Source organism: Erythranthe guttata, chromosome 13 (genome assembly GCF_056151865.1).
Source record: "Erythranthe guttata isolate IM_541 chromosome 13, IM_541, whole genome shotgun sequence".
Classification (NCBI taxonomy): Eukaryota; Viridiplantae; Streptophyta; class Magnoliopsida; order Lamiales; family Phrymaceae; genus Erythranthe; species Erythranthe guttata.
This window is the reverse complement of record NC_142545.1, coordinates 16184962-16196144: the sequence shown is the minus strand read 5'-3', so window position 1 is coordinate 16196144 and position 11183 is coordinate 16184962. Positions and strand designations below refer to the sequence as shown.

The 11183-nt window shown below is 37.4% G+C and overlaps 3 protein-coding genes and 1 pseudogene across 5 annotated transcripts; 1 reads left to right on the top strand and 3 right to left on the bottom strand.

Moving 5' to 3' along the window:
* Positions 1-11: 11 nt before the first annotated feature.
* LOC105968347 (antimicrobial ginkbilobin-2-like protein) lies at positions 12-1405 on the bottom strand. The gene is made up of 2 exons (XM_088827561.1): positions 569-1405; positions 12-342 (listed from the first exon to the last, which is right to left on the bottom strand). The coding sequence occupies exons 1-2, from the start codon at positions 1332-1334 to the stop codon at positions 257-259; spliced, it is 852 nt and encodes a 283-aa protein (XP_088683687.1). The 5' UTR covers positions 1335-1405; the 3' UTR covers positions 12-256.
* Positions 1406-3185: 1780 nt separating this feature from the next.
* On the top strand, positions 3186-9416 carry LOC105968346 (cysteine-rich receptor-like protein kinase 15). The gene is made up of 7 exons (XM_088827563.1): positions 3186-4012; positions 4104-4210; positions 7654-7778; positions 7865-8075; positions 8224-8461; positions 8553-8700; positions 8820-9416. Exons 1-7 carry the CDS (start codon positions 3207-3209, stop codon positions 9111-9113), a joined length of 1929 nt encoding a protein of 642 aa, XP_088683689.1. The 5' UTR covers positions 3186-3206; the 3' UTR covers positions 9114-9416.
* LOC148766041 (uncharacterized) lies at positions 5610-7024 on the bottom strand. 3 transcript variants are annotated; one of them, XR_016035198.1, is made up of 5 exons: positions 6417-6548; positions 6249-6320; positions 6121-6164; positions 5921-6043; positions 5749-5820 (listed from the first exon to the last, which is right to left on the bottom strand). XR_016035198.1 is itself a non-coding variant. In XM_088827562.1 (4 exons), exons 1-4 carry the CDS (start codon positions 6956-6958, stop codon positions 5701-5703), a joined length of 279 nt encoding a protein of 92 aa, XP_088683688.1. In that variant the 5' UTR covers positions 6959-7024; the 3' UTR covers positions 5610-5700. The 3 variants fall into 3 exon arrangements, 1 of the variants encoding a protein (XP_088683688.1); XR_016035197.1 differs by having other exon boundaries at positions 5932-6043; XM_088827562.1 differs by lacking the exons at positions 6249-6320; positions 6417-6548 and adding an exon at positions 6956-7024 and having other exon boundaries at positions 5610-5820; positions 5932-6043.
* A 1335-nt stretch (positions 9417-10751) lies between the features above and the next one.
* Positions 10752-10903, bottom strand: LOC148766040 (5.8S ribosomal RNA; annotated as a pseudogene).
* Positions 10904-11183: the final 280 nt, after the last annotated feature.

The following is an 11183-nucleotide window of genomic DNA, read 5'->3' as shown; positions in this document are numbered from 1 at the left end:
TTTGCAAGCAGTTGTAGAACTATGTGGTAACCAATTGCACAATGGAGATCGAATAAAATTGCAATTTTATTTATTTATTTTAAATTGATCTCATTGTAGTGACCAAATGAGACCATTGAAACATTTGAAAATTGAAGGGAAATAAAATATATCATAGATTAAGTTCACAGAAGCAACTTAAAGAATGGGGTTAGCAACTGCTACCAGTTACAACATTGTGAATATTTTTGGCACTTTTGGTGGTGGAAGGAGAAGATTAGAGAAAAGCCATTGCTGTAATGAAAATGGTTATGGCCATGGATAATCGTCCTGACAAACCTCTGTTTGCTGCTCCTCTTAGTCCTACAAATATACAGACAAATCTTAATCTAAGTCTGGCCCAACTGAAAAATGTTTTAGAAATGCAAGATAATAATATTGGGCTGCAGAGAAAAATAAAAAGGATCATTAAATATTGTGGCTGCTGAAATTCGAGCACAGGTCTCCATGGGCACAACGTGGAATCCTCACCAGTAAACTACGGCCACTTCTGTTGAAAATGGTTCAAATAAAATATAATTATACTTACCCTCTTCGGCAGTAAGGTTAAAGTAGAAACTAGTATTATAGTACAACATGAAACAGCCCATCCCATGGATTTCACGACTCCGATCGTCGGAAACGTTTCTCGCAAAGCCCTCAACCAACCACTCCAAACAATCCCTACATGCCGACTTTCCCAAGTCTCTGGTGCACTGGGCCGTCCCATACCTCTTCCCGCCAAGGCCGTCATCGATCTCTCCCTTCGCGAACATCAAACTATCTCCGGGAGCCGCCTCCGCCAGCCCCATCATCAACATCTTCCCCTTTGCCGCCGCCACCGACTGCTCTACCAAACTCGCACGGTTCGATTGAGATACAGTTAAACTGTTTTTCTCCCAAGTCCCGAAGAAGCTCACGTTCGAAAACCTGAGCAAACACCACGTCTGCCAGGTCAGGACTCCTTTGCCACACGAGGGGTCGTTGACATTCAAAATGAACGACCGTCTGGTGCAGTTAGTGCAGTTAGACTTTGAAACATCGCCTCTGCACTGTATGAGTCCGTACGCTCTATCGGGACCTTTTTCCCCTGCCTCCGCTATGTAATAGCCGTTGTTCAGGATCACGTTTTCTTCCAGCTTTCTGAACATGCTGTTTCGATTTTCCGTCCACGTGGAAGATTTATTAGCTTTTGACGAATCCACGTAGCACGAATAACCCACATGTTCGTTGGTATCTGCATAGCAATGACGACACAAGAACAATGGTAGGAAAATCATTATCAATGACGACGCTGAACTTAATTTAAAGGCCATCTCTCTCTCTCTCTCTCTCTCTCTCTCTCTCTCTCTCTCTCTCTCTCTCTCTCTCTCTCTCTCTAATAATAATAATACCCCTGGTTCTTATAATTAATGTTGAGTTTTATAATGTTGATATAAGTTAGTGTGAAGATTTGGTGGTTGCGAAGGGGTTTGAGTTGATAAATTCCACGCGTAGTGTGCAAAGGGTTTTATCTATCCTACACCCGGTGAAGGTTACACCGGGTGACTTTTTACCGTTGATCTAAACATACCAATGTGGGTGTGTGTGTGTTTGTGTGTATATGAATGGTAAAGATCTACCCGGTGTATTTCACCCAGTGTAGGATCTCAAAAGCCGTGTGCAAAGTGTTGCAACTCCCGGCCAGATCCAGTCCCACCGACTATTATTCGTACGAATTTACTGTTTTTACCTGGTTGGTTTATCAGTTTAAAACATTGTCAAGTGGTCCCACTATAACTTCTGTTTCCGTAAGTCAACCCGCGGCCAAACGTGGTTGACTATTTGAGTAATGGGCTATTTGGATCTTTTGTTTTCATGGACTACTTGAGTCTGTTGGGCTTACACATCATATATTTAGATCCAGTTTACATAATTGCAACTCAAGAAATAGAGTTAACTACTATCACAATTCACAGTATAATGTGCAATCAAACTTTAGTGCAAATAAATAAATAATACAACAGTCATTAATAAAGATTTATTAATGTTTGAATCTTTTTGTCTCTATTTGCTGCATGGTATATACAGATACAAATATACAGACAAAATTAGTTGGCCAACTGTATCATGTTTCAGAAATCAAGAAATGATAATGGGCTGCCTATTTGGTGATAGCCCAGAGAAAAAATTAAAAAGTTTTCTTTTGTGGCTGCTTATGTTTCAAGCCCAAGAATTTGGTGAGGCCCAGAGGAACAATCAAATTAAAAAAAAAAAATTGTCAGTTGCTGGGGCTCGAACCCTGGTTTCCAGGGCCACAACGCGGTATTCTCATTGGTTTGTTGCGTGTGCAAAAAAATGCAGCTAACAGACCAACAATGGCTTCAAAGTGTGTTATGGCTAGTCGTTTCAGTCCAGACACTTTACTCTTTCGTAACTACGATGATTCGAACTCGTCGGATGCTGGCAAAGGACTGAAGGCCACGACAGCTACTTCAGAAGGCTCGTCTTTAAATGATGTGACAATCTATCATTGAGTTAGATCCTCGGTGAATTGCAAGAGTTTGACATTCTTCATCACCGAAATATGCGTGTTTTACCAACCCTCATTAGGAGAGTTGGTACCTAGCCTTTACTAATAGGGTAAAGGTCTAGGGTTCGAGTCCCCCCTCCCCTACTTCCCCTTGTAATGGACTTGAATTTACTCAAAAAAAAAAAAAATGCGTGTTTAATTTGATTTGTATTCCGCCGGTTTTATTTAGAACTATGTTTTGAATATTTTTTTATATTCCATTGCAGGATGGTATGAAAGAAATATAACTACTCAATAATAGTGCAAGCAATTAGGAAAAATTAGGTAATTAGGAGTTGTGCAAATATATATATATAAGCAAAAATTCTAATAATTCTTAGCGAAATTTTGACAAACAGTTTAATTTGTCACCAAGAGATTTTGATTGGCGAAACAAAAAACAGATTTACCTGGACGTTGACTAGTGAATTGAATACCAACTCACCTGGATGTTCAACTGTTAGATGATGACTGATGAGGTTAACCACTAAAAAATATGTTTAATATATACTAAATGATAAGGACTGAACTCGCAATCTTATATCTATCTTTCCAATTGCCATCGCTAATTCTTATAAAAATGTAGTAATAAATACATGCTCTCAATTTCATTCCCCGTTGTCTCTCATTCTCCAATATGAATTTTCAAAAAATTCTGGTAGCCTTGATATTCCTAATTCTGAGAAGCCATTTAGCCCTAGGCTTATGCATAGATTCCGCGGGTGGCAACTACACGAGTAAAAGCACGTACAGGGCCAACCTGGAAACCGTTCTCTCCTACATGCCAGCAAATGTCAACAGCAGCAGTGGTTTCTACAGCGCCTCCGCCGGTCAAACCCCGTATATGGTCAACGCCATCGTGCTCTGCAGGATCGACGCTCCGCTGGACACTTGTCGCCGATGCATCCAGGATCTAACTGCCGCGCTTCTAAAAGAATGCCCGAACCAAAAACAGGCGATTGGCTGGTACGAGTTCTGCATGGTACGTTATTCAGACCAGACGATATTCGGAACCCTAGCAACTTCCCCATTTGTATACTGGTGGATCCTAACCAAAGTTACGAGTCCCGATAAGTACAACGAGGGACTCAGGACGGTTTTAGACAGTCTCCGAAACCAGGCTTCTAATGGCGGTTCTCTGAGGAAGATTGCTGCTGGGAATGTAACTGTGCCAGATTTTCAGATCATATTTGCCCTGGTCCAATGCACCCCTGATTTGTCTGCAGATGACTGCAACAGTTGCTTAATAAGTGCTGCTGGAGATTTATCAACGTGTTGCAACGGGTTTAAAGCGGCTAGCATGAACTATCCTAGCTGCACTATTGTTTATCAAACTAATAACCACTTCTACAACGAAACAAGGCTTCAAGAACTGCAGTTTGTGCCACCGCCGCCCCCACCACCACCACCACCGCCGCCATCGCCACATGGTATTACCACTTTATCTTCAAATATTAAATTTAAAAAAAAGGGTAAAATAGAGAAGTCGATGTTTACAAGTTCCTTCGTTTTCTGCAGGAACAATCATTCGAACTGTCGTTATAATTACCGTGGTTTTGATTGCTGTAATCGTACTGGTACTAGTTGTCGGCTACTGCTTAAGAAAGAAAATGAAACAGAAACTAAAGGAAGAGCTTCTGAGTAAGTACTCTTGCTCTTTTCCTTCCTTAATTTTCAAATGCTCAGTTTTATATATTTGTCCGTTATGACTATTGTTTACATATTCAAGTACTATATAAATATTGTTGAATTTAAAGACAAGATTGCGAATACTGTCACTAGGCCAAAATGAACGACTGGCGACGAAATTTGGCGACGAAATAAGATACTTGGCGACGATTTTTCGAGACTTGCGACGAAATTTTTTCGTCGCCAAATCGGACAAAAAACGTCGCCAAACGTCCCGTCGCAAAGACTGCGACGAAAAAGCATTTCCGACGCGAGGTTTGGCGACTAATCTGGGAAATCGTCGCCAAATTCGTATTTTCCGAAAAAATGATTTTTTTAATCCTCGCGACGGATTCCATATTTTCGTTGCGTAGTGTTTGCGACGAATTGATATTCCGTCGCCAAATTTAGCGACGTTTGTTATGATTTCGTCGCTAATTGTGAAAATATGTTTGCGACTAATAATAGTTTTCGTCGCAAGGCGTACAACTTATTTGCGACGATGTGTTTATTTGATTCGTCGCAAGCTAGTCATTTCTTTTGTTTGCGACTATAGTCTATTTTAGTCGCAAAGTTTTTTTTTTTTTTTTTTTTTTTTAAATTAAATTCTGGTTTTCTATATATTTTCAATTGACGAATTCAACCTGTATTCAGCTGTTGTATAAAAAAATAAACACTTATATCAAAAATATTAAAACCAAATTTACGGATTAAATATCAAAAGGTAGCACACAAACATAAATTCAAAAAGTACATAAAAACTTAAAAGCATATAATTTTGTGTTTCAAACTTTAATGCAAAAAGCAAACAAACTTCATCCCTTTTTATACTCCACCATCATTAGAAAGAGTCGATGTCGAGGCTTCTAGTCCAAAACGCCCGGCCAAGGTGTTCACAATTTCTCGGGTTTCACTCTATAGTCTTAGTTCTGTAGTTGGAATACCGGCCCCTCCGTATTCCCGTGTCTACTCGACCGATAGCCATGTTAAGATTCTGATTTTCCTATACATCACCGTGCAATAACATAAATGAGAAATCATTCGACTCAAATAATATAACCATGTTAGATCGAACTTGCAAAACACATAACCACATAAGTAACAAACATATACAAAACATTTTCTTCCTTACAGTTTCTTATAACATACCAATATAATTATCTTAAATGCATCGTTCATACGTTTTCTAGGTTATACATTTATGTTAACGTATAAGCATACGATAACTATAATAGCACATGCACACATAATACATGAAATTCAAATCCACATACTCCATTCCAAAGAACTATAAAAAAATCGTATCAGCTTTGCAATATAATCACATTAAGATTCCAAAGAGGCATCATACTGCAAATAGTCCAAAGCAAACGACATATTAGCTCAATTACCAGATAGGAGTCGGACCCCCGCAATTTATTTCACCCCAACAAAGAATTTTCATCGAACAAAGAAATTGGATCTCAGATATAATTTAAGACTCGTGTTGACTCAGTGAACGAGAAAGTTACCTTATCAAATGCTTTGCGACATTCATTCGACTGCGTCCCAACAAATGGGATATTTGATTTCTCCAACAGCTCCTGCAAAGTAGTTCATACGAAAAAGATATCACAAAATGTACGACAATTGGTTCACTATATTGAAAAATGTATCAACAAATAAACAACTTTTGTAAGTCACCACAATCTCACTTGAATGCCACCGTCTTCACCGAAACGGCCATGTATAACCGGAAATACTATGTCCACGGAGGTGGCAAGGTGTTCGACAAAATCAGACAATGATTCGAAACCTTGAGCGAGGCTGCAATTATAATGTTGAACTTAGTTTTCGAAAATTGATTAAAACAAAATGGTAAAAATATCCCGGACAAAGCTTACCTTTCGAGTTTGAAATCAAAATCTGCAGGTGTGTTCGAGTAAACCTGCAATTGAAAATCATTATCAGAAGTAATATTTTTCAATCGGAGAAAATAACATATGAAAGATGAAGGTATAAATAAAGGGACCTGAGCAGAGGATATGGCGTAGGGTTTGAGATTGCAGTCAATGTAATATGCGCTGACATGCAAATCATCCCCCTAATCCAAATCAAACAGAAATTGTTCAAAGCTATCAATCAAAGTTCATAATTTAAATTGTTAATTGAAAAAAAAAAGAAAAAGGAAATTGAGTACCTGAATATGATCGAGCACAGAGCGGGCAGAATTGAGCTAAATTCCGCGCTCGGCGGAAGGGCCGCCGCAGATGAGTCCGACTCTCAAAACCCTCCTACCTTCATCACCGGCGGTGCGATCACGGGCCACCTCCGGCTCCGCGTTGTGGCAGAAGCTTTCACCACCCCGACGCCGCAAAAACGGCGTTCGCAGTTCAAACTCCGTTTCGAGGAGGAGGCGGTGGGGTTTGACGGAAAATTCAGAAACCCGTGACGGCGAGTAGAGAAGGGAGGCAGCGAGCCCTTGTTATTGCGGAAGAGGGTTGGGTTCAAAGCGGCGGAAGAAGAAGAAGAAGCCATTGGAGCTGAGAAGAGGGGTATTGATACATATATAACCGGAGTATTATATATATATTTGGCCGGCAGCGAGGGGTCTGTCTTTTTCCATGTTTATTTGAGCCGTTTGTTTAATCAAAGATTCAGGATGAACTCAAATAAAATATGTAAATGGTGGGATTGAATTTGAAACGAAATTGCAGGGAGAAGCGATAAATTAGCAACCATCAGAGAAGTTAATTAATTCAGGTTGGTGGAATCAGAGGGCGGACGGAGGCGGAGGCGGAGGCGGAGAGGGAGGCGCCGGCGGAGGGTGGGCTGTGAGAGATTGAAAGAGAGAGATTATGAGAAACGAAGAAGAAAAGAGTTAAAGAAGAGGGGAAATAGAATTAGGGTTTGTCTTCTAATTACAACTTTGGCGATGATTTATACAAAATCGTAGCTAACAAAGACTAAAACGAATCTCTTTGCGACGTTTTATTAGCTTTCGTAGCAAATAAAAAAAAAAAAAAAAAAAAAAAAAAAAGAAAATCGTAACAAACAAAGACTAAAACTTATTTTTCCTTTGCGACGATTCCGGAACTATAGTCGCGAGTTAGCGACAATTAATATTTTGCGTCGCTAGACTAAACACCAAAATCATAATTTCCGACATCTTGCGACGATTTGTAATTTAAAACGTCGCAATGCTGCGACGATTCATAAATCGTCGCACAAAAAAACGTCGCTAGTGAGACTTTTTATTTTTTATTTTTACTTTGCGACGATTTTGGAATTATAGTCGCGAGTTAGCGACGATTACTATTTTCGTCGCTAGACTAAACACCAAAATCATAATTTCCAATATCTTGCGACGATTTTTTATTTAAATCGTCGCAAGATCGCGACGATTCATAAATCGTCGCCAAATAAAACGTCGCCAGTGAGCTGTTTTGGCCTAGTGTGTGCAGAATCTCTGGATTATGGTTTTAGCACAATCAAAGCAGCAACAAATGATTTCTCAATCGATAACAAGCTGGGGCAGGGTGGATTTGGAGTTGTCTATAAGGTAATTTGATATTTGATTTGATGTTAATTAACAACTTTGAAGTGTGAACAAAATACTAAATATTGCTGTGATGTGTTTAATTTCAGGGAACGCTCGAGAACGATCAGGAAATCGCGGTCAAAAGATTGTCCATGAATTCAGGGCAGGGCGACCAGGAATTTAAGAATGAGGTCGTATTACTTGCTAAGCTTCAACATCAGAATCTGGTTAGACTCTTGGGTTTCTCTATACAAGAAAAGGAAAGGCTTATCATATATGAATTTCTTCACAATGGAAGCCTAAATAACTTTATATTTGGTAAGTTTTTATTTTATATTTATAATGAATTAATATATATAGTGTCTACTGATCATTATTGCAAATTATATAATTGGTTGCACATATTAGCTAGTGATGTGAATTGTGATTTCTTTTTATTTGGACTATATATATAATATAATTGTAGACCCAATCAAGCGTTTGAGTTTGGATTGGGATAGACGCTACAAGATCATAGAGGGCATTGCCAGAGGAATACAATACTTGCATGAAGATTCTGGACTCAGGATTATTCATCGTGATCTCAAAACTGATAATATACTATTGGATGGGGAGATGAATTCAAAAATTGCTGATTTTGGCCTGGCAAGATTATTTAAACATGATGGAAGTCAAGTATATACAAGTAACATTGTCGGAACTCCGTAAGTACAAATTATTCTAATTGAATCGAACTGCAAAAAAGCTTTCTAATTATAATAAGCTGAGAAAGTATTCTAATAACCGTTGTTGCAGGGGATATATCTCACCTGAATATGCAGCGCATGGGCAATTCTCTTTTAAGTCGGATGTGTTTAGCTTTGGAGTGATAGTCCTGGAAGTCATCAGCGGTCAAAGGTCTAAATCTATAAAAGATGGGGAGAATGTGGACCTCGTGTCTTGTGTAAGTATACACCTACATATATACATATACATCATGAAGATTAACTTATAATGATTCCTTAGTTTGTTAAATTTGAAGCTAATTAATATATATTGAATTGTCGTGTTTTGTGTTTTCAGGCATGGAAAAATTGGCGGGAAGGAACACCTGAGAAGATCATAGATCCTGAGTTGAGAGAAACAAACACGTTTTCCTTACAGAAGGACATATTGAGATGCATTCACATTGGTTTGTTGTGTATTCAAGAAAATGTTGCTAATAGACCGACAATGCGTAAAATTATTCAAATGCTCGACAACCCCAACACGACTTTGCCGATACCTGAAGACCCTGCATTAGCTATGGCTAAACGCTTTGGTCCGAACATTTTATTACTATCTGATCATGATAGTAACCGTGTTTCAAACGTGTAGGGACGACAGCTCTATCTCAGGGTGTATTTGAGTTGAAGGATTTGTTGACATGTCACGTGCATAAAGTTTTTCGGACGTCTAAGTTCTATCCACTCCAATAAGCAAGAATTTGTCATCCATTGATGATGTGATTCTATGTATATATCGCTGGTTTTTGCTTTAGAACTATTCAGATTGCCTGCATTCTATTTTGCTGCTTTTTTTTTAATATATATATATTTGTGTGTTAATAGTTGTGAAATAAAGTTGTAAGTAATGTCATGAATAGACGGTGTACCTAAGCATGAAACATGTTTGTGACAGCGTTGTGTGTTTAAACTAGAAGGACAAAGAGATCATCCGCAAAATAAGCAAACCAAAAGATGTTTATGTGGTATTTACCTAATTAATAAGTAGCTAATTATTTGTAATTAAAACAATAATGAATAGTACCTGGTCTAATAAAACATATTTTCCTGTTAAAAAATGCATAACTGTATTATTTGACTTTGTTTTAAAATTATTGATATCAGTTCCAATCGCTGAGTTGTTTTTTTTTTCGAAAAAAATAACAAGTTGGTGTTATATTTAACATCTTATTTTCAAATGTGATTTGATTGATCAATAAAATAAATATTACTTATAATACACGCTTTTATTATGTTTTAATATTGTCATGATTGTTAAGTCGCAAATTAAATTGAGGATTGTTATGCTAATTTTACAAATTGTAAATCATACCAGTTTTACTAAAATCGTTATATTTATTTATTTATCAAATATATTTTTAACATTATAAAGAGGGTCTTGGATAGGATTAAGAGGAGTATTATATTTTTGCCAAAAAAAAATATATATATTAATGCAACATCACTGGAAGTATTTTAGTATATTGAGGTGTTGATTAGCATGTCGTTCCGACATGGTTATTTCTTCGCATTACGAACGGGATTGAAGACGAACAGTCCATGTTATCGAAAAAAATATGATCATATACAATGTCTTTTATGAATTTGTGTTTTTTTTTTATAGGGTTTCATGAACTGATCAAGTCACAATAAGGTGTCAAGTAGACTTCTTTTGGTAGATTAATCATAACCAATTTTTAATTAGCACGTCAGCAGGAGGGGAAGATCAATAAGATTATTTGCATAATTTATTATTATGAATTTTCAAACTTACCACCTCCTCCTAATTTGTGAAATAAAATCGCAATATTAGGTTAGTACTAGTAGCCAGGACAAATTCAAGATTCCTCTCCTAGGATGACTAATATTTAATGTAATTATTGCCAGTTCTTACAGAAATTTATGTTTGTTAACAAGAAAACAAATATTAATAAATTAAATTAAATGTACACATCAACTACAATACAATAATGGACCTAATAACTATCACCTCATTTTGTGATTATAATCCTAATCCCATACTATGTAATACAACAACTCAGTTTCCAACCAATTACCAGAAAATAAGGGAAATTTCCAAAAAGTCCCTAGAGATTGAAATATATAGCATAAATGACATGGAAAAATAATATTATGCTAAAAGTCTCTCACATATCCATTTTACAATAATACCCTCATTTTTTATACTCGCTAAAAAGTCCATGAAAAAAGTAACGCTTTTATTTTTTTCACAAGTTCACCATCCGTTTTTAAACGCCCAGGTATACGTGCCTCCGGCCTAATGGCTTCGAGCACAAATTAAGTTCAAAGACATGGTTAATGGGATTCTGAAATTCACACAAAATATCTAATTTCATTACGTTTTTATCGGTACGAGAGCCGAAATATCCGTTGTCGAGAGTCAGTTTAGCATTCAAGACTCGTTAATGGTTTGGAGTTGGACTATTGGTAATAATAATTAATGAGTCGAAGAGTATCCAAGCCCGAAAAAACAAATGAAAGCCCAAGCCGCCGTGCTCTGCAGAGGCGACGTCGGCCTCGACGAGTGCCGCCGATGTCTCCGCGATATCACCGCCAAGCTTCTAAAATCTTGCCCTAATCAGAAGCAGGCGGTTAAGATAAGTAGATTTAGTTTTTTTCTTTTTTTTTTTGAGCAATAAAATTTAGTTAATAAAATGAAATA

Excerpts from the sequence above, each read along its gene's own strand:
- LOC105968346 (XM_088827563.1), top strand. The coding sequence starts at position 3,207 with ATGAATTTTCAAAAAATTCTGGTAGCCTTGATATTCCTAATTCTGAGA. Across the intron at positions 7,779-7,864 it reads GATTTGGAGTTGTCTATAAG|GGAACGCTCGAGAACGATCA; the intron begins GTAATTTGATAT and ends GTTTAATTTCAG. Across the intron at positions 8,076-8,223 it reads CCTAAATAACTTTATATTTG|ACCCAATCAAGCGTTTGAGT; the intron begins GTAAGTTTTTAT and ends ATATAATTGTAG.
- LOC148766041 (XM_088827562.1), bottom strand. Across the intron at positions 6,044-6,120 it reads TTTGATTTCAAACTCGAAAG|CCTCGCTCAAGGTTTCGAAT; the intron begins GTAAGCTTTGTC and ends TTATAATTGCAG. Across the intron at positions 5,821-5,931 it reads GTGAAGACGGTGGCATTCAA|GAGCTGTTGGAGAAATCAAA; the intron begins GTGAGATTGTGG and ends ACTACTTTGCAG.
- LOC105968347 (XM_088827561.1), bottom strand. The coding sequence starts at position 1,334 with ATGGCCTTTAAATTAAGTTCAGCGTCGTCATTGATAATGATTTTCCTA. Across the intron at positions 343-568 it reads TAACCTTACTGCCGAAGAGG|GACTAAGAGGAGCAGCAAAC; the intron begins GTAAGTATAATT and ends GTATATTTGTAG.